General features: G+C 29.1%; 1 protein-coding gene across 1 annotated transcript; it reads left to right on the top strand.

The window, feature by feature from the left end:
• Positions 1-8,551: 8,551 nt before the first annotated feature.
• On the top strand, positions 8,552-9,464 carry LOC129896354 (proteinase inhibitor type-2 CEVI57-like). The gene is made up of 2 exons (XM_055972226.1): positions 8,552-8,667; positions 8,758-9,464. Exons 1-2 carry the CDS (start codon positions 8,619-8,621, stop codon positions 9,306-9,308), a joined length of 600 nt encoding a protein of 199 aa, XP_055828201.1. The 5' UTR covers positions 8,552-8,618; the 3' UTR covers positions 9,309-9,464.
• Positions 9,465-22,525: the final 13,061 nt, after the last annotated feature.

The raw sequence follows: 22,525 nt of genomic DNA, 5'->3' as shown, positions 1-22,525 counted from the left end.
CAATAGATGAAAGTTGTCGGGATGAGAATATTGAGATGGATGTGTGGGCATACCAGGAGCGACAGGATTAGAAATGAGGCTATTTGAGATAAGGTAGGAGTGGCCTCGGTGGAAGACAAGATGCGGGAAATGCGACTGAGATGGTTTGGACATGTGAAGAGGAAAGACACAGATACTTCAGTGCGGAGGTGTGAGAGGTTGGCCATGGATGGTTTTAGGAGAGATAGGGATAGGCCGAAGAAATATTGAGGAGAGGTGATTAGATAGGACATGGCACAATTACAACTTACCAAGGATATGACCCTAGATAGGAGGGTGTGGATGACCCATATTAGGGTAGAAGGGTAGTACATAGTCTCGTTATTCTTCCCTATTAGTAGGCGCATTAGCGCACTATAATTTTTTATTATCTATTACTTTTTTATGTTTTGATCACTCTATTTTATCCATGTCGTTCTCGTTATTTTCTTCCTCATATATGTCTTTCTAACATCTTTTATGCTTTTATGCTTTTATTGAGCCGAGTGTCTTTCGAAAATAGTCATCCTACCTTGGTAGGAGTCAGGTTTGCGTACACTTTACCCTCCCCAGACCCCATATTGTGGGATTTCTCTGAGTTTTTGTTGTTGTTGTAACTCAAAAGTATTGAAAGAGACAGCCGACAACCATACATTGCATACTCAGCCAAGCCTACAAGATTAGGGTGTGCTCGGAAGAGACGTTTTGCAAAGGGACAAATATCTAGCCAATGAAATTCATCCAACATTATGTATATCACATATATATACGTCCTCTACAATAATTCTCTTTGGCTTTTTCGTGAATCTAAGTGAAGAAAATGTTAAAAGTTTTTCCTTTTTGAAATTGAGTCTTGAAGAATATAAGGACCAGATATAGTTATCATTTCTTATTTGTTTTAAAGTCTTTGTTTTCTTGGTCATTCAATTATAGATTTATTTCTATTCTATAAAGGATTTAGATCAACTCATAGTCGATATTAATCTGTGTCAATATAGCTAGAGTTAGTTATGGAAATATCTTGAAATCTAATTCAACTAGGGTTTGTTGGTTTAGTTGGCAATAAAGCTATTGCTCTGAATCTGCTTGTAACAGAGTTGTTGCAGTGAGGGGGAAGAGAATGTGAATGCAATTCCTTGATTGCAAGAGTTTGTAATATAAATTTTGGTTCTTTGATTAGTGAAGTTTGAGGTGAGATTCTATGGGACATGTCGTAGTTTTTCTCCCTTGAACAAGGAATTTTTGTAATATAAATTTTGATTCTTTGATTAGTGAAGTTTGAGGTGAGATCCTGTGGAACATGTCATGGTTTTCCTCTACCCATTGTGTCTAGCTACTACTTGCCTATTAGAGTTACGATCATTTTGGCAAGTGGAAGTTGATGAAAAGGCAACAAAAGGGAGAAAACAAAGACATAAGAGGAATAAACACTTGTTGGTCATGTTTGAAATGTCTATTAATGCTTATGACCTGTGACTTCTATATATATTCCTTGCCACATATCAAACATGAAGAGTACTCCCATTTTTACTTATTCAAATTTGATTCCGCACATATTTTTTAAGAAATAAGTAATAATAATAAATATGATATTTATAATCAACACGGTTTTAGTAATTCTGGATATAATGACATTAATATTTATAGCTAAATATTTTTGTGGCAATAAAAGAAAAATTTATTGTACTAAGTGTCTTTTTTCGTTGTAGTGGTAGCCAATGGTCATGTGAATATATTTTTGGGTTTCATATTTTGTTATCATTCTCTTAAGTAGACAAAGTCTTGTCCTCCTCCTTCAAATGTAACCTTTTCTTGATGGCTATAAAATCGTAACTTCTTTATGAGAAAAAAGATGAGATAAATTAGAAATTAAGTGATAATTTTCTATTTATTTTTAGAGAAATAAAAATAGTAATAATAATATTCTAAAGTAGAGGATAAGAAGGGAAATTTGGGTGGTTTTTCTTTAATTACGTAAAATCAGATTTATTGATTTTTCGTTTCCAGTTGTCATATTTGTCATGAAACATTCACATCGTAGATGGGTCTATATGATTTATTATTATATATAGAGATAAAGTATTAAAAATACACTTATACTATTTCTTTTTTTTAAGTTTCATATCTAAATTATTGGGAATGTGAGTTTCATACCTAAACTTTCACTTATTAGTTTAAGAAACACACATCTCTCTTTTATTTCACTCTTACCATGGTGTGTGTGTGTTACACTCTCTCTTTCATTTTTTTTTTAAAAAGTCGTCACATCACATTCTACATAGACAAGATATTCCACCTCGACAAAAATTAAATAAATTATTAAAATTATTTAAAATTTCATTTTTTCCACGGATCCAAAAATCGGATTCATTGTTTTTTAAAATAATAACAAAAAGTTAAAATTAAATATTAAAGTATTATTATTTCTTCACCCTCCAAAAATATTATAAAATATTTTTTTTAACCCATTCTCACTTTTTCTCACCATACTTCCCTCTCCCCCCCCCCCCTCAATTTTTTGTTTTATTTTTATTTTTTAAATTTCTTTTATAAAAGGTTTTTTCAAAAAAATCTTCATCTTCCCACCTACTCACCGCCCCCACCCCCTCAAATAATAATTTAGATATTATTTTTATATTTCTTTTACCCCACCCCACCTAACCTTCTGCTTTCAATTTTTTTTCTCATTTTATGTTAGTTACATACACATGATTTTAGTAAAGTATTTTTTATTTGCCGCATGACTTTTCTTAAAATAATTTTTTTCTGTTATATTTGGTACGCAAATTGAAAAAATATTTTTCTATGAACATATTTAACACAAAACGAGAAAAATTAAAAAAAAATTAAGAGCAAATGGTTAGATGAGATGGATATAATTTTATTTTTTAAAACAATTAATAATAATAACATTTTTTTATGAAGGAGTGGGAAGGGGGTGAAGTATGAATATTTTTAAAAATATTTTATATAAGAAATTTAAAATAAAAAATAAAGGACGGGGGATTGTTGAAGGGGGTGGAGGTGGTGGAGTGAGTGGGGAAAATATTTTTAACTTTTTTTAAAAATATTTTTTAAGAAAATAATTTATTTTTTTTTGGGATAAAAATACTTTAGTTTTAACTTTTAGCTAATTTTAATATTTTATTTATTTTTTTGTCAATATAGAATATTTTATCCATGTGAAATGTCATATGGCAAAAAAAATTCAAAAATTAGAAAGAGTATATTACACATACCATTGAGGTGTGTTTTCAAATTAATAAGTGATATTTTAGGTACGAAACTCAAACTTTCAATAGTTTAGGTATGAAACTCAAAAAAAAAGAATAATTTAGGTGTGTTTTTGACACTCTGTTATATATATGTTTATACACATTTTATTATCGTGACATCTAGGAATATTTTTGTACTTATTTATGAACTATAATTTATTTATTTGGTACCGTATAAAAATTAAAATAGTTTTAATAATTTTCATGAATTGTAGGATTTTCACTTTTAATTTCATATCTAAACGGACTTTTAGTTATAGATGGACCTCGTGTTTTTTAAAACTAAATACTTACACTGTTTATACTATGAAAATTCTACGCTCACACCTCCTATGAATAAATATATAACTAAATACATTAAAATTTAATCAGATAAACTATAGTTATAAATCATAAGATTGAGGTATTTTTACGAAATTTTAAAAGGAGGATATTTTTTTATTCATGCTTTTAATTTAAAAGGAGAGTGCACTCATTTTTTGAGACATTTATCTTTCAAAACTCATAAATAAAAAATGAATGTAAACTAGCAATAAGATATTCTAACTATTCGAACACTTGGTCATGTTTGAATTGTGTATTAATGTAGCGATGTGTAGTTAAAAATAAAAATAAAAAATCTAGTCAAATACCGCTGCTACTGCAGCTATGTATATTTTTTTTTTTTTGAAAAAAATTAGTTCAAAATCACTGCATTTGCAGCGATGTATTTTTAAAAAAATTGTTGAAAATCGCTCACTTGCAGCAATGTACTTTAAATCGATGGTTTTTGTATAAATTTGTGACCGTATCGAATAATTGGATAGGTTTTTATTTTGTAAAAATTAATCGAAAAATACTGAATCGTACTGAATAATATATACTTAAAACATATTTTATATATCAAATTTAAAAATAATAAAATATTAAATTTTTTGCTTTAGACACAAAATAATGGAAGTGATTATAAACGACAACATAATTAACACTCAAAGTTCTAACACTAAAACTTTTTATTCTCCTCCGATTAAAATTAAATTAGTTCTAATATCTAAACTCTCGAACAGTAACTAGTAAACTACATGATATTCCAACGATCTTGAATAACAAGTTATAAATTATTATATATTTTTCCTCTCTTATGATTTAAATTTCTCTTATTGGATACATAAATTAAGTAAATTCAATTATTGAGTTTCATGTTGATTGATTCTTTCAGCTCATATGATGTAAATTATATATTTTGTCTTTGCTTTATATTATTTTACACTATCATAATATAATGAGATGAATTTCTATTCTTGTTTTCTTGATACATCACCTCTTTAACAATAGAAATATTTAGAGATTTTTTGTCAAAGTCGTCCCAATTATACATAATAGCATTTTTTTGTTTGTTTTTTAGTATACATAATAGCGTGTTCTAATTTTTATATTTTTTTTAATAAAAAAACAAAAATTAACTGAACCATATCTATATCTTAGAGAAATCGAAATAATGAAATGGTTTTAAAAAATTTAATTTTAATTATAAAAACTAAAATAACCAAAAAAATAATATAATATAAATTTGATAAAATAATCACCCAAACCGTATAATTGACACCCCTAAATCACTCTCTGTCTTCATCAATGGGCAAAATTAGTTCTCCAATCATAGGCAAATTACTTCTTAGCGGTGAATTGATTATAATAGTCAAATCACCTTTTTGAGAGAGAAAAATACGTTATCTATGTCAATTCAGCATTTAAATAAATTATTTATTTTATTTTTAAATAGTCAAAAAATAATAATAATAAGATCCAGCAAATAATATAGATATATAATTGGTAATTTTGTCTAATAGAGGGGGCATCTGCTATGTTCTCTTTTCTGAATGGTAGGTACATCATAAGGAAAAAGGCATAAATCTTCGAACTTGTCGTGACTTGGACATTTAAACTATTGTGATAATTTATTATATATTTAAATTATTTAAAAGTAAATTTATTTCAATTCTGACGCATATATAATTAGTCATATAATGAGAAAGTATTTCAAACTCGCGCCACATTATTATTATTATGTTACTGTCACATCAATAATTATGTCAGGTTTCAAAAAAATAAATTCATGTCACCTAATTGCTTATTTTTTCCTATGCACTATCAAACTCACCATTAAACTACCACCATTATTGTCATAATCATCTAATTTACCATCCGAATCTTTCAGAACCACGACCATTATAAAAAATTGATAACAACAATAATAAATTTGACTAAATTCACAATTGGAATCACATCATCACTATTGAAATTCATCACAATCATAACCATAAATTTTAGCATACACATCAAAATCACCATCAAATCCGATGCCATAAAAGATCTATGAACATATACTAAAAAATTAGATTTTGTGCAAAATCCAAAAAAAAATTTACACAAAAAAAAAATCTGAGAATTTTCTTATTTATATGCTCACAATCAATAAAAAAGACAAAAATAAATTGAATAATCATTGCTCGACTTGACGAATTTAATGTGGAAGTAGTAAGGATTGATCAATTTTAAATGTCTCGCCAAAAAAGTTTTCGAGCAATGAACTAATTAATTAACCAACCTCGGCGATCTTTGCAGTAAATTTCTATCCCTCAATTTTATTTTTTTTATTTCTCTTGAAAATTTATCATGAAAAAAGTTATTTTTCTCATTAGTCATAGCAAAAAAAGTGTTTGTGGTAAAAAAAAATCAAGGAGAAGAAAGGTAGAGTGGTGTGAAAGAGGAGTGGGGTGAGGGAAAAAAATTGACTTTATTTTGACTCAAACATGCCTTAGTTATTTTAGATTTAATTTTATTTTCATGTTAACTTTAAAAATAATATTAAATTTACTTTTAAATAAAATAAATATGTAACAAATTGCCTTAATAATTAAAATAGATAATTGACTTTTCTATATAATTTAGGGATTGAATTTATACCTTTTTCATACATCATTCTGGTACCGCGTGGCTGCATCAGACAAATTTAAATGTATTACTATATTCATCTTGTTATTGAGTAGCGGTTACTAGAAGCGACACCGTATTTACTTTTTTTTGTTATGAACTAATCCTCAGAACTAATCTATATATAGTCTAACGATCTTTCTCTCTCTCCCTTTCAATTTAAATGACTCAATAATGACTATACATGTATTTTTTTACAAAATAAAACATAAAATATAAATTTTTTGGTTCAAAAACGAACCTTATAGATTGTTTGGATAAGCCTAAATATAAAAGCCTTATAATACTTTATACGTTTATATTTATTTTTTAAAAATAAGGTATTTAGACAAATTTTTAGATTAAGTGCTTTTCCGAGAGTAACAGAAATTATTTTAAAAACTAAAAAAACATCAAAAATTAAAATTATATTTTTAAAATTAATTAAATAATAAAATATATCATAAAGGACAAATTATAATTTAAATTAATCATATTTTCTATAAATAATAAATAAATTTTAAAAATTAAAATAATAGAGGCAATTAAGCATAATCATAAAGTAGGTAAGTTAAAAGAAATCAAACTCCCCCCACCCCCAAACTCATTTTTTTTTGGCTATTTCTACAACCGTTCAAATTTTGAAAATCAAATAGTTTAATTTTAACTATAAATTTTGGAATAAAATCTTTAAATTTTTAAAAATAAAAAATATATATATATTTTAACACTACGTATAAATTAAAGGCTTCATTAGTATAGAGAGTATCACAACACAAATCAAACATGACGAAGTGTTCAATATAAAAAAGTACTAATGTTTTAGTTTAGATAGACTAAAAATGAAATTCACCGACGTAAATAAAGTCGAGGGAGTAATAATTAATTTTGGTACTTTAGCATAAATGCATAATCATTAATGCCAGTCACTATTGTCCTTCAAATAGACTTATTTTGGCATAATCCATCATTGTCGGCCATTATTGTCCGTCAATTAGATACAATAATTGAATAATGAAAGAGATATTCTATTATTTTAGTACATTGAATTCAATTAATAGTAATAATAAGGGAAAATTTCATAAATAATCACTATAATAAACTTAATTAGGTTTTTTAATTATAGTTTACATATTTATGGTATGTGACTATAATTTAAGCTATTTATTTGAATAATTTACGGATAATTGAGGTATATATTTGTATAAACTCGAAATTATGAATTTATACAAATACAAACATTTAAACTTTAAACATATATATAAATTATATTATACAAATTATATTATATAAATTTTGAATTACACAAATGTGCACATTATACAAACTCGAATAATAATTAATATTAAATGTTAGTTAAATTGTAAAAATAATTAAATTATATCTATATTAACTAATTAATTAGTATATATTTATTTATTCGTGTAATTTTCCTAATAAATTCTTCAAAATTTTCTAATTGGGCCGTCTGTTTAATTCACAACCGTCTATATGCAAAAATAATTCTATCCACTTGCATCAAAAAAAGTTAAAGCGATCGGCAAATAGCAATTTTGATTTCTGTGTTATAGATTTGTTTTAGTTTTAATTTTTAAATAATTTAATTAAGCATAATTAATTTTTAATTTATTTAAACGTATGATTTGATCCTCAAACAAAGGAAAATGCGTCTCGGATCATATGATTCTAATTTCTTCGGAATTTCAAGATAAAAGATAAAGGTTATTTACTAACTTGCTTAATGGGTCTTCTATTTTGGTTAATGTTTCAGTTTTTGCAAAATTTTAATTTTTTTTTAAAAAACTCTGGTTGAATTCAATCCTTCTAAGAGTTCTACTAGCTATACATAATTAATAGAAAGTTAAAATATCATATATGAACAAGAAAAACAACAAAACATAGGGGAATTAATATTGAAAATGGAAAGAGGTAGAGAAGATAATTTTTTTGATCCAATTTGATTATGATTTGAATTGAATGGAATGAGTTGATGATAATAATGACTTTATTAATCAATGGAGGCTAGCCTTCTTAAAAAACAAAGCTTCACTTTTGATTTTCTTTTTAATTTTCTATATTTTAAAATTAATGATTCTGTCAAATTTTTAACTTCCTGTAAATGTAAACAAAACAAAATAACACATTTATATTCATCGAAGGTTAATAGGCTTAGTTAAGTTATAAAAATAAAACCTATAATACAAGACATCGTTTTCTTTTTTAATCAATTGGAGGCTATTAATGTGAAGAAAAAAAAACGTTTTCGTTAGCTATCTTATTTTATCACTCCTTTTTGCTATAAATAGGTGGAGGAGGATAGACACTCCTCAGTCCTCACCCCCCAAAAAGAAAAGAAAAAGAAAATAAGCATCCATAATGGCTGTTCACAAAGAAGTTAGTTTCCTTGCTTACCTACTTGTTCTTGGTAAGATTTTCCTTTCTCATTTATTTTTTTTCTCTTTAATTTCTTTGTTGATACATATACACAAGTAGCGCCTTATTATATTTGTTGTAGGAATGTTGCTACTTGTTGATGCCAAGGCGTGTACCAAAGAATGTGGTAATCTTGGCTATGGGATATGCCCGCGTTCACAAGGAAGTTCGGAAAATCCCATATGCACCAATTGTTGCGCAGGCTATAAAGGTTGCAAGTATTACAGTGCTGACGGATCTTTTGTTTGCGAAGGAGAATCTGACCCCAAAAACCCAAATGCTTGCCCCCGAAATTGTGATCCACAAATTGCCTATTCAAAATGTCCCCGTTCAAAAGGAAAGACGATGATTTATCCCACAGGATGCACCACCTGTTGCACAGGGTACAAGGGTTGCTACTATTTCGATAAAGACGGCAAATTTGCCTGTGAAGGAGAGAGTGATGAACTTAAGGCATGTACTCTGGAGTGTAACCCTAGAGTTGCATACATGACTTGTCCATCTTCTGGATTGGCCAAGCTTAATAGTGTTTGCGTTAATTGTTGCACCGCAGGAGAGGGCTGCAAACTCTATGATCATGATGGATCTTTACTTTGTACTGGAGAACTTCAAACCTATATATCCACAGCATAAGGCATCTATCTGCCTACTTCTAATCAACGACATGTTGTAGTATTTTAATGTATGAAATAAAAGCATTCCCGGCAATGTATGCAATGACATGCATGCTAATCAGCTACCAGAGTGTCTGTTATGTTATGTGCAATAAGATTCGAATTTTGTTAATGATATTGTTCTTCTTGCTATAATTAATATGTTATGCCTAAGTTTTGATTCAATGTCAAGTTGGAAAAATAATTTTTACTAGGAATGGTTGGCTAAGTTCAAGAGGTGATTAAAAGGACTAGTAGAAATTAAAATAAAAATATGCCGTACGTTAAGCAGTTTATAAATGGGCTGTGAGATAATCTTGAAAACTAAAATTGAAAGAATTTGGGCTGGAAATGAAATTTTGCTAGGAATTGTGTAAGTGTATGATTTAGGTACTCTGTTAATTTTTCATAATTTAGTTTGTTTTCTCTAAAAATAAAAAAGAATTGGGACTAAGGAATTAATGGAAGAAATATGATCCGTACAAGAAATATTATATGAATATTACACCATCTTACTCAAGAAAAAGTTTCTCACCCAAATAGACTCGTCTAAATGACTATATGTTCAACAATTTTAATTTTCCAGAACTTCAGAGCATAATGTCATCAGTTCAAATTTAGTGCATTGCATATAGCTATGTTATGGTAATATTGTTTGCAAAATTATGATGTGAGCAGGGAAGGAGCCACCTTGTGATCAGGGGTTCATCCGAACCCCTTTCAGCGGAAAATTTTACTATTTATATATAATTAAAATATCTTTTTATGTATATACATTAGATGTCGAATCCCTTCGACTAGTTCATGTGTCTACTTCTTTAGATTTTGAATCATCTTAGTAAAAATTTTGATTTCGCCACTAAATGTGAGAGCATAAAAAGGTATCCATATGATATAAATTTAGTTAATTTTCAAACAAGTGTACACATATATAAATCTATTTTACGTAATGCACGTGCGGCGTTGATACACAATATTTGAATAATTTTCATTGAAATTTAGTGCTATACTTCGATTTTAATACTGTACAATCTTTCAACTGTTGAAAGGTTCAGAATCTTCCTTGTTCAAGTTGCAAATTCTTAGATTGACTTAATTTCTGCATGTGTTATTATATTTTCCTTCTTATCCTCTGCCTCTATTAAAGTTTTCATAATCCTACCTATCAATTTGCATAATTTTCCGCAAGTAAAAGCTAAGGGCGGATTAATTATTCGTTTTTGTTATAATCACGGGTACCGTAAACGTTTATTTGCACTATCAATATTAACATTTATTTGTGTGAAAAGAGGCTGATATATGTTTTACTTTACCATTTAGATGATATAACTCTCATTACAAGAGCGACTCACATATATCTTTACTATTACAAAAATGATTGATCACACATACATTTTTCATTTAGAAGTGAAAAAATTAATTTTTTATTTTTTAAAAAAATCATGTAGGGGTATATATGACCTTTCTAGCAAAGTAATTATATATATTGATCTTTTTCACACGTAAACTATATTTTGACTTATTTGATTATCATTATTTGAGTTTTTAATTCTTAAATCATTTTTTCTTTCATTTTTTAGTGTAAAAATAAAAGAAATAAAAAGAAAGAAGCGTGAATGGAAAAAGAGAAAAAGTAAGAAAAAAATTTATAACTATTTTTTTGTGGTTATATGGTAATTTAAAAACTACTCTAATTCTTTTGCGGCTATATTGTAATTTAGTTTTTTTTATCGGTAAAAAAAATTGCGGCATTTATAATAAATATTACAAGAAAATCAGCGAAAAAAATAAATTTGACCATCAAAATAATAAATTCAAATCAACTGTTGAATCATAAAAGCTTAAAAAAAACACGTGAGAAAGATCAAATATATTCCTACATGAATTTATTTTTTATTAGAGGAAAAAAGACTATATATGTGAGTTATTTAAGTAATAAATATATATGAGCTACTTCGAGTATATTATATATAAATGACAAAGTTTGAGAGGTATATTTGGGCTTTCCCTTTATTTATTATGAAAAAATTACCTAAATATATAAATTATTTTACCATATTCTCTAAAATTTTCTACCATTTGAAAAAATTACAAAAATCTCACTCTCTCATATTCTCTGATACACCACTTTACGCGATGTATCGGTCGGAAATATCACTTTACGTGATGTATCAGGACATTGACTGATGTATTCGGAACCAAGACGCGATGTATCGGGATGTATTCGAAATCAAGACACGATATATCAGGACATTTTGGGATGTATCCAGATTCCATCAAATTTACTATCTAAGCCATGTACAGATCCTTCTAAACGCTCAATACCCGATGAAATCGATCACTTCTTACCTTATCAATCCATACCTTGACAAAATATATTACTAAGGATGCCCCCAAATTCTATAATCAACTCCCTAAAACTCAAGCATAGGGTTAAGCCTTAATTCCCCCAATAACATAAATCTAATGATTTTGATTTAATACAATACACATATCATTTAATTACCTATCTCAATATATTAAAACTTGAATTATAATGTGATAATTAAATAAAAATAACTAAAGGCGAGACCAACTGCTAGAAAATAGCGGCGGCGCAGATTTGAAACATATACAGGATCATAGTTTTCTTTTCTCATATTCACCAAATATGCTCATAATGATTCCTCATGATTAGGCCATAGGGTTATATACCCACCTTTCCTACTATTTCTAACAACTTCTGCCAAAGTAATCTTAACATAATATATCCACTATCCAACAATATAGTTAAATATATTTTATCCATATACTCAATAATTGATTTGTATATTCATAAGAATATGAGATTTCTCAGATTCGTACCTACATTTGTCGTTCGTGTAAATTCTCGTCTTCTCTCTTTTCTCTTTTCATTTTTGCGTAGTAGTGCACAAATAAAATATTAAACTCTATTCCACTTTATTTTACTAAATATGAGATAAGTGGTATAGGGTATAAATGTTTTTATCAATTTAGTCCACTAACTAAATTAGTTATCCAAAGGTACCCCTCAACTAATTAATCGTAGTTATCGAATAGTCCAAAATACCAATTAAAAATTTATGAAATGAGTATTTTATGAAATAAAAAGCTCTAATCTTCAAAACGACCTAATGGGTCATTACAAAGAAGAACAACACAATAATAATAATTATAGTATTAGTAATAAATAATAGTAGTAGTAGATTATTTCCACTAATAATAATTTTATCTTCAAAATCATGTTTTTTAAATTTAGGCTTCTTACGTGTACTAAACTTTTTAATTAATGTTAATTATTTTTTGAGAAAAATAATAAAACAAAACAAGAAGAAAGAAAAGAAAAGAAGATAAATGATCAAAAGAGAAAAAACCGTAGGAAAAAAATGCTTCATTGGTTTTAGGAAGAAAATGTTTCATTGGTTTTCAAATATTATTATTATTATTATTATTATTATTATTATTATTATTATTATTATTATTATTATTATTATTATTGTTATTATTATTATTATTATTATTATTATTATTGTTATTATTATTATTATTATTATTATTATGTCACGATCCAAATTCGTGTGTGTTGGCACTCATCTCTACCCACCGAGACAAGTCAGCCTAATACCCAATGGAAAGTAGATGCGAAAGAAAAAGAAATAAATCAAAATTTAATTTAACCGAAAACACATAAAACAATCTCAAAATCCCTCAAGATTGGTTGTCACGTGTATAAGCCACTAATACATTACCGAAGTACAAAAGAAAATACAGTCACAATGTCTTTGTCTCTAGATTAGGACTAAAACATATTAAAGAATAAGAGGTGTCCGCTAGATGGATGTAACAACTACCTAGACACTCGAAATGATAGCCTCGAATGTGGTAGAAAACAGTAGGAGATCAAGCAGGTTTGTGCTCACAACCTACACAAGTGTAGAAGCAAGGGGTGAGTACCAAACAACACAGTACTCAGCAAGTGGATAAGTAAAACTAAGCAAAGCTCGATAGATACAAGTACTTCTGTCATCCCAACCGACCTCCTCAACTACAACCTACATAAAACTTGCCCAACTCTACACTCTACACAATAATAACAATACAATCCATGAATATTCATCGGTAGTCTTATCAAGTGAATCATATCAAGTTATATTCAAAATAAACAGAGCAATAAGTGGTAAACACGAATTCACAAATATCAACAAAATGCGATGCAATGCAATGAGATAATGCATGTTTGTCTTATTGGTACACATCCACTGAATTATAGTCTGGAACCCATGGGGGATATTTTTGTACATGTTACCTGCCACGGAGCGTGTGGCTCGTCCCCTCAATATACATATCCTGCCACGAAGCGTGTGGCCCGATCCCTTTGTTTCATAATACCTATCACGGAGCGTGTGACCCTACCCCCTTTTTTCATAATACCTGCCACGAAGCGTGCGGCCCGACCCCTTTGTTTTATATCATTTTTAGTCTCAACATAATATGGCAGAACCAATGCAATTAATTCATGTTCATATGATTCACGCTAATAACATGACAATAACAATAATATTTCCTATCTCACATAAATATAGTATTTCACATGTCCAAAATAAACTCATAATCACAATATATCAATTCCACCAATATATGTCATTAGATCACCATTTTATACCCCTCATCTTCATTTTTAAGGTCAATCATACAGTCAATAATCCAGTTCAATTCTTATTACTCTCCAGTACACATAACACAGAAATATAAGCATTTACAAGCTTAAACTGAAGTTTAGAAATTCACTAGCCTTAATTAATCAAGTAATCACTCCGGGATTTGAGCCTTCCATTTTCGTTGGGCTCCAAATCAACGTAATCTAGTCAAATAAATAATCATAATAAGATTTCAAAACTAACAACACCCTTGTTACCATATGTCTAGCCTAGACCCAAATATTTAAGCAAATTTATAAACACGTTCCTAATCTTGATGCCACTTAACATGTCAAATCCTATATTTTCTGAATTTCAAAACTAAGGTTAAATCAAATTGAATTATCACTTTAAAATTTGAGCCTTTCGTAACGCTTCCGAATGATCAAAATCTGTTCAAATATATAATCTTCATAAGAATACGAATCCAATGACACCCATATTACTATATTTATTTTCGGATAAAAAATTGGGTCAAAAAGTCATATCGATTCACTAAATTCAAATTTAAAATTTTCTTTCCAATTATGTTTACTCGTGATAAAATAAACTCACATGTCAAATTTAAGCTAAAATGGATCATTATTCAACCCCTAAATCAAGATTTTATGTAAAGAACTCTACGGTTATATTTTCTTATTTCAGCGTTATTTCTTCACAAATATACCCTAAAATTATATTCATAATCACAAAAAAATTTAATAGAAAGGATGAGAATAATTACCTTGACGCTTTAGAATGAAACTCCTTATTTTTCTCTTCTCCTTTATTGTTCAAAAAATATACAATTGTCAAAATAGCTTTAAAATATTTTTGGATTTTTGCAAGGAAATTATTTTAAAATTGTTTTAAATTGAAGAAGCTCGATAACCAATATATGTTTGTGGAGGATCAAAATTAGGTGTAAACAACGACGAATGCAGGTACGAATTTGAGAAATCTCATATTCTTATGAATATACAAACCAATTATTGAGTATGCGGACAAAATATATTTAACTATATTGTTGGATAATGGATATATTATGTTAAGATTGCTTTTGGCAGAAGTTGATAGAAATAGTAGGAAAGGTGGGTGTATAATCCTTTGGCCTAATCATTAGGAATCATTAAGAGCATATTTGGTGAATATGAGAAAAGAAAACTATGATCCTGTATATGTTTCAAATTTGCACCGCCACTGTTTTCTAGCAATTGGTCTCGCCTTTAGTTATTTTTATTTAATTATCACGTTATAATTCAAGTTTTAATATATTGAGATAGGTAATTAAATGTTATGTGTATTGTATTATATATAAATTATTAGATATATATTATTGGAAGAATTGAGGCTTAACCCTAGGTTTGAATTTTAGGGAGTTGATTATAGAATTTGATGAGTTGTTGGGTCTAGGTTAAACATAAATATAATGTTGGTGTCTACCGGTTCGTTTGCTTACGAATATTGTATACTTAATAGATTGAAAATGTTTCAAGGCATTGAAGAAAGGAAAAACATTAATGGATTAGCTTGCTTGACTTCGGTTTTTCGATTGAGGTAGATTATTATTTATTCTATATCATAGATAGACTCTTAATCGTGATTGACAGTCGTTGAGTAATGTTGTGAAGTTTTCTATACATTTAATTTTTGTGATTTGGATGATTGATATGTTGTTGTGATTGGTCTGCAATCTCAACACCGTGAAATCTATAATCTTGAACTTTCCTATCAAAAGTGATGCCTCAAATAAAAAAGGCTTGATGAAATATTGTTAATAAAGTGAAAAGTGATAAGAAAAAATGATAAATTAATTATATTTGGATCGGGTGCTACATTTCAATACGGTATATTTGAATCGGATGTCATATTCCGATATAATATTGTTGGATCGGGTGTCACATTACAGCACGGTATATTTGGATTGAGTATCACATTCTGACACGATATTATTAGATTGAGTGTCATGTTTCGACATGTTATATTTGGATTGAGTATCACATTCCGACATGATATTATTGGATCGGGTGTCACATTCCGATACAGTATATTTGGATCGGATGTCACGAGACGACACAATATTATTGAATTAGATATCACATTCTGGCACAGTAATATTAAAGGAAAACAGATTAAAATGACTTAATGCTACCCAATTTCAAATAACTCATTTCTCAAAAGAGCGTGGTGTGGAGGAATAATTCCTTATGTATACTTTGGATATTGTTGACTAATTACGTAACTGTTTTATTGTGTTGTCACTTGATCTTGATCTCGTTGTTTCCCACCTGTTAAGTGTTATAGTTGATTTCCTACTTACTTTATGCATATTGATTTCTATTTTGAGTCAACCGATGATACCTACTTAGTACATGTTGTCCTGTACTAAATCCTACTAGTATTTTTCTTTGTTTTTCTTTTGTGGAGTGCAGCGAGTGTACAAGCAACTTCGACTCGACCTCAGCTATAACAAGTGTCCAGCACACCAGGTTCTAAGGTGAGCTATTCATTCTAGTTCGTGTTGGATTCTCTCAAGCATGACATGATATTCATATTTTTTGGACATATTATGTTATTTATTTATTTTGGTGTTCGATACTCTTAGACTTGATATTTTAAGATTAGATATTCTTAATGTGATGACTTTCAGGTTTTAGGAATGATATATAATTAACTCTAGTGGATTGTTATTTCTTATTTTCGTAAGTTGGCTTCCGCATTATTATAGTATTCCACAAGTTGAATCGCTAACATAAGTTGGGGTTTGTAGTGTTGGTTCTCCCATCAAGAAGGATAAGTATGTGGGTCACTCATGGCCCATTTTGGATCGTGACAAACTTGGTATCAGAGCTTTAGGTTCGGTGATCTCATCACACAAGGATAGGTCTAGCAGAGTCTTGCAGAATGGTACGAAAACACCTTTACTTTTATTCGAGGGGCTATAGAACTTTAGGAAAACTCTCTTCCTTCCTTCTTTCGTGCTATTACTAGAATCCAATTGGTATTTAGGTGATACAAATTGGTATCTGACCTTCTTCACTCTATTTTCGCAAATGATCAGAACTAGAACAACAACAACGACGGAGCCATTCATTTGAGCTGGTACTAAAGTAGAGTACTCTAAGGAGTATGTGGGATTTGATAAATTGAGTATGTGTACGATTGTAATAGGGATCAGACTGGCTGATTGTGGATAGCTAAAAATCAAAGAGATGGAGTCAGATGAATGGATATGTTTGATATTGGCATTATGAAAGGAGCATCTTGTGTTATTCGACCTTGGTTCTGTACTTTCTGATGTTACCACCTATTTCATATCGGATATGGCTTGGACTATGATTCACTACATATGCCCACATGTGTTTTCATATCTATAGGTGATTCCTTACTGGTGGATTGAGTGTACCGATACTATGATTGTCATCTTGGTATGGTGACATCCTTGGGCAGCCTTGGGCATTTGAATTATGGCATATTTGGTGTTGTTTGGGATAGTTGATGTATACCAATGGTTCTACATGCTCCTGTTTACTTATGGGAATATATAGAAGAGCTACCACGAATATTTATAATCGTCCGACAATCTTAAGATTTATTTAGTGTGATTGAATGTAGGGACCATTGAGTCTAGTTTTGTCTCTCTTAAGAGTTATTTACAATCATAACAACTGATCTAACATTTTTGATAGTGTTTTTAGAGGTTTTGTATCACTTAAACAACGCCTTCTGACTTCTTTATGGAGAAGTATATCCATCGGACCTTGAGGGATAAGAGGAGAGATGAGTCCCTGAATATAGAGCAAGGGAAGATGTCTGTTGCATCTTATCAGGACAGATTTCGTGCCTTATCCATATATGTTATTCAGCTTTGCTTCAATCCAGAAGAGTGGATTTCGCCGCTTTGTGAAATGATTATGGTCAGAATCTCTACCGCGGTTTCATATATTGAGTGTATATCAAAGAGGGTCATGATACGACAACTACAATGATATCGATGCTTACTTGGTTAGAGTTGTGGATTATATTACTTCTACTACTATTTGGTGAGTTGCGCGGTCGTATGAAAAGTTATGGAATGTGTTGAAACACCGCTTGAATAAAATTGAAAGGAGCTAGAGTCATAAATGGAAAGAATTAGTGGGGTGTAGTTTAACCTTCGGAAGAATGCGAGAACAAGGAGAGTTACTCTAATTGCAAGGCCAAAGATATATCTTCAGAGAGAGTGGAGAATTGGATTCAGGGACACGTGGTTCCATCTAATTTGATCTGATTATGATAATAGTGTTAAGTGTCATGTATATGGGTTAAAAGCTGTTGGATAAAATTTGAGAAAGAAGTCTATAGGTGTTCGTCTTGAGTGTGGTGATAAATTCTTTTGTGGTTTTGAGTTTAATAACTGGTATAGTTGGATTTTTAATGAATGATATAGTAAGGTCGATGGAGAGGCAATCAATGATAAGTTAAGATACGGGAATTCATAAAGATCTTGAAGGTATGAGCTAATGTTCATAGATAAGGAAATTAGGTGATACAGTTGGAATCAGAATTCAAATTTTTCATTGTGAGTCTACGTTCTTAATAGTATGTTTTGTCAAGGTATGGATTGATAAGGTAAGAAATGATCGATTCCATCGGGTATTGAGCATTTAGAAGGACTTATGCGTGGCTTGGATAGTAAATTTGGTTACTTTTTATTGTTAAAGGATCTAAAGGAGGGTTTAACTTAAAGTTTTGATTTAGAGAATGAGGTAAAATATCATTGGTTGTTGGTCAAAGGATAGGATTGATAAATGAGTTAGCGAAAGGAACAAGAGTCTGGTATAAATTAAAGAGTTCACGGTATTTGAAATTTGCGTCATGGAAAGAATCTAAAAGGTGAAGGAATAAGTCATCTCATAAAGACCCTTGGTTCGGAGTTGAAGGTTGTATGAATTTTTGCCTTTGAGTTCAGATATGACCATGCAATGTGAACTAGTTCGGCACAAACTTACTAAGAGTTTATCAATGACTTTTACAAAGTTTGAATTTTGATTCGAGTGCAAACAGTGATGTGTGGAAGATGTTGCGCTTTTATGTTGGTTTAGATTGTTTGAATTATGGTAGATGACTTATGGGGGAGCTACGGTGTGGACCTACATTTCTACATGGTTATTGAGAACTTTGAGGGGATTAAAATTACTTTGTTGATGAAACTACACAAGCTGTTGTGATGCGTTACGTAGACACTTGATGGTAAATAGAGATTTTGTGCTTATAGTATACAAAATTCTTGGGGTGATCAAGAATCTCTCTAAATTTTTGCATGAGGTCTATGATGGTTTGAATGATAGTTGAAATTTGGTATGTGAAAGATTGTGTAGAGTTGACATTGGGTGGGATTCCGTTATATTCAACGATAACAATTTTTAAAATCAATGTATTATTAAATTCTTCCAAAGACATAGTGATAGGTGCAATAATAAAGTAATTAATTATCACAAATTAACTTATTTGATCACAAGAAAGAGTCGCCATCTACTTTTATTAACTGCTTCAGTAAGTCCTATTTCCGGTCTTTTCCTATAGTTATGTTTTGCAAATCATGTGGGTAAAACTTTATTTGTAGCGCACACAAATTATCTTACAGGTGGACTCAAATTTTTCACTTTTTTGAGCACACAAATTACTTTTTTTGTTAGTCACCTCTAGGATGCCCATCAATTTGATACATTAAGATATCATGATATATTTTTTGGTTTAGATTAAAATAAGTAGATGCTTATGTAATTTTATTTTGATGCATGTGATATCGATTTGACTCCATCTTTGAATTCCATCTTTGCATATTGTTGAATTTTGAGTCTCACGTCATTTTGCTCAAATTGCTGAAAAGTTGATAATGGAAAAGAAGCTAATATTCATGATTTGAATATTGATATTGGATTGTAAGCACATAATACATGTGGAAAACAATATTGTATACACTGATATACAATATCTATACAGTCCAATATGTAAGAAAACAATGTTGTATACACTGATATATAGTGTATATATAGTATGATATACATTGATATATAGAAATTAAAGGGAACAAACAGATGATATACTGTGTGTATACAGTTTGATATACAGAAATAATATTATATACATTGTATAAACAATTCAATATATAGTGTATATACAACTGAGTTATACAGTGAAAGTGTGCTTAAGACCCAAAACGCAGATGGCCGAACGGCTTAGTCCAGGCGTACAAAAACTAAGTGTCGGACTATATTTTCATGTGTTATTTATTGTTTATTTATATTGATTCCGATTGTCTTTAAATCGTGCTAAAATAAGAGCAATTCATGAAGCAAATAAAGAATGTTTTGGTTGAGATCAATGATACAGTTCATCAAAGAAAGATGCGGCCTGAAAAATGATATCAAAGTACTCATAGTTATATTCGAAGACAATGTTGCATGCATAGCTCAATTAAAATGTGGCTTTAGAATGAAAATAGAACAAAACATATTTAACCTACATTATTCTTCACATATGATCTCCAGAAGAATGGTGATACTGATGTACAACAAGTTCGTTCGGGTGATAATCTTGGAGATTTATTCACAAAGGCATTAACAACATCATCTTTTAAGAACCTAAGATATAAGATTGAAATGCGTCGTCTCCAAATTATCAAATGAAGTTTTCATCAGGGGAGTAAAATACGCGATGTACTCTTTTTTTCTTAACCAAGGTTTTGTCCCACTGAATTTTCCTAATAAGGTCTTTTTAATGAGGTAACAATCAAGCCGTATTACCATATGTGTGTACTCTTTTTTCTTCACTGAGCTTTTTTCTACTGAATTTTTTCTAGTAAGGTTTTAACGAGGCACAACACTTATTTGTATTCAGGATAACTATATATATTTGTTCGATAAAGTAATAATCTTGCTAAATGAATATTTTTCTCCGGTCCCGACTTCGGCCATGTATATTAAAGTAATATTTTCGCTAAATGCATTAGATGATAATTAAAAATAAAGTATTAAAGGCCCAACAAAAATATAAAGTAATAATTACTAGAATACATTAAAAATTTATATATATTTAATCAGTCAATAATACTAGATCAATAACTATTTTTTTTTTAAAATATGATTCTATAGTTGATTGTTTTTTCTTCCCACCAAAACAAAAATTAATCTCATCCTTAACTATTTTTCATCTCATTTGACAAATACTCTGCCGATCTTTCGAGAGTGTGGGATATTGTTAATTGACTAATAGTCAAATTAATTTTTTGTTTCACTCATGCTTGCAAATCTTTTTGGCTAATAGTTGGATTCTCTTTATTATGCTCGCATATTGCGTTTCTTATTTTATTGGTTAAAGGTGATTTTTGTACGTTTTTCAAATGATGAGAAGACATTATACTTGGATTACGATTTTTAAATATCTAGCTTTTTTCGTTTATAGTTAATATAAAATCTCTTCATATTCTATATACATGAATACAATTAGAAACATTAAACTTCACTATATTCCTTTAGCTTTCCTAGATTTAAATAATAAATATGCAAAGACTAGACTTTTTAGTTTCCTAGATTTAAAGTTTTGAAATTCTTAATTCAATTTTTTTTCCTTTCTTATGGCACATACGATAAAATACTCTCTAAAATAATAAATATTTATTTATCGATAAATAAATATTTTATGCATTTATCGATAAACTAATAATCTCGATAAATGAATATTTTTTTCAGTCTCAAGCATATGCATTTATAGAGGTTTTACTGTACTTCTAAATTTATTTTTTTAAAATAAGGTATTTAAATAAATTTTTGGATTAAATGCTTTTAGAGAGTAATAGAAATTATTTTTAAAACTAAAAGAAATTAAAAAAATTAAAAAATTAAAAGTACGTTTTGAAAAAAACTAATTATAAACTTAATTAAATAATAAAATATATCATAAAGGACAAATTATAAGTTAAATTAATCATATTTTCTATAAATAATAAATAGTTTTTAAAAAATTAAAATAAAGGAGGTAATTAACCATAATCATAGGCAAGTTAAAAGAAATCAAGCTTGAAGGGAGATTTATGTAATTATTGCTTTAATTCCCGCCCCCACCCTCCTGTTTTTTTTTAAAATCTATAATGGCTCTTAAACTACTATGATTTGAAGGTTTTAATGATACAATATAGTAATACATTTCCTCTATTTCAATTGATATGACACAATTTAAATTTTGAGAGTTAAAGAGTTTAATTTTACTTATAAATTTGGACATGAAATTCTTAAGTTCTTAAAAATAAAAATAATAATAATAATATATATATATATATTTCAACACTATGTAAAAAATCAATAATTGATAATTCAAGATATTTAAAAGATATATGAAAAAAATTACTATCAAAGAAATACTTGTTATAAATAATGGAGAGGGAAACAATAAATAATTTATTATAATAGAATGAGCATTTTTAACATAGAGAAAACGAGGAGGACGGTAGAGAAGAATATTCATGTTTAAAACATGGCAA

Source organism: Solanum dulcamara, chromosome 7 (genome assembly GCF_947179165.1).
Source record: "Solanum dulcamara chromosome 7, daSolDulc1.2, whole genome shotgun sequence".
NCBI classification, from domain to species: Eukaryota; Viridiplantae; Streptophyta; class Magnoliopsida; order Solanales; family Solanaceae; genus Solanum; species Solanum dulcamara.
The sequence above is the reverse complement of the archived record's forward strand: the minus strand, read 5'-3'. Positions and strand labels throughout refer to the sequence as shown.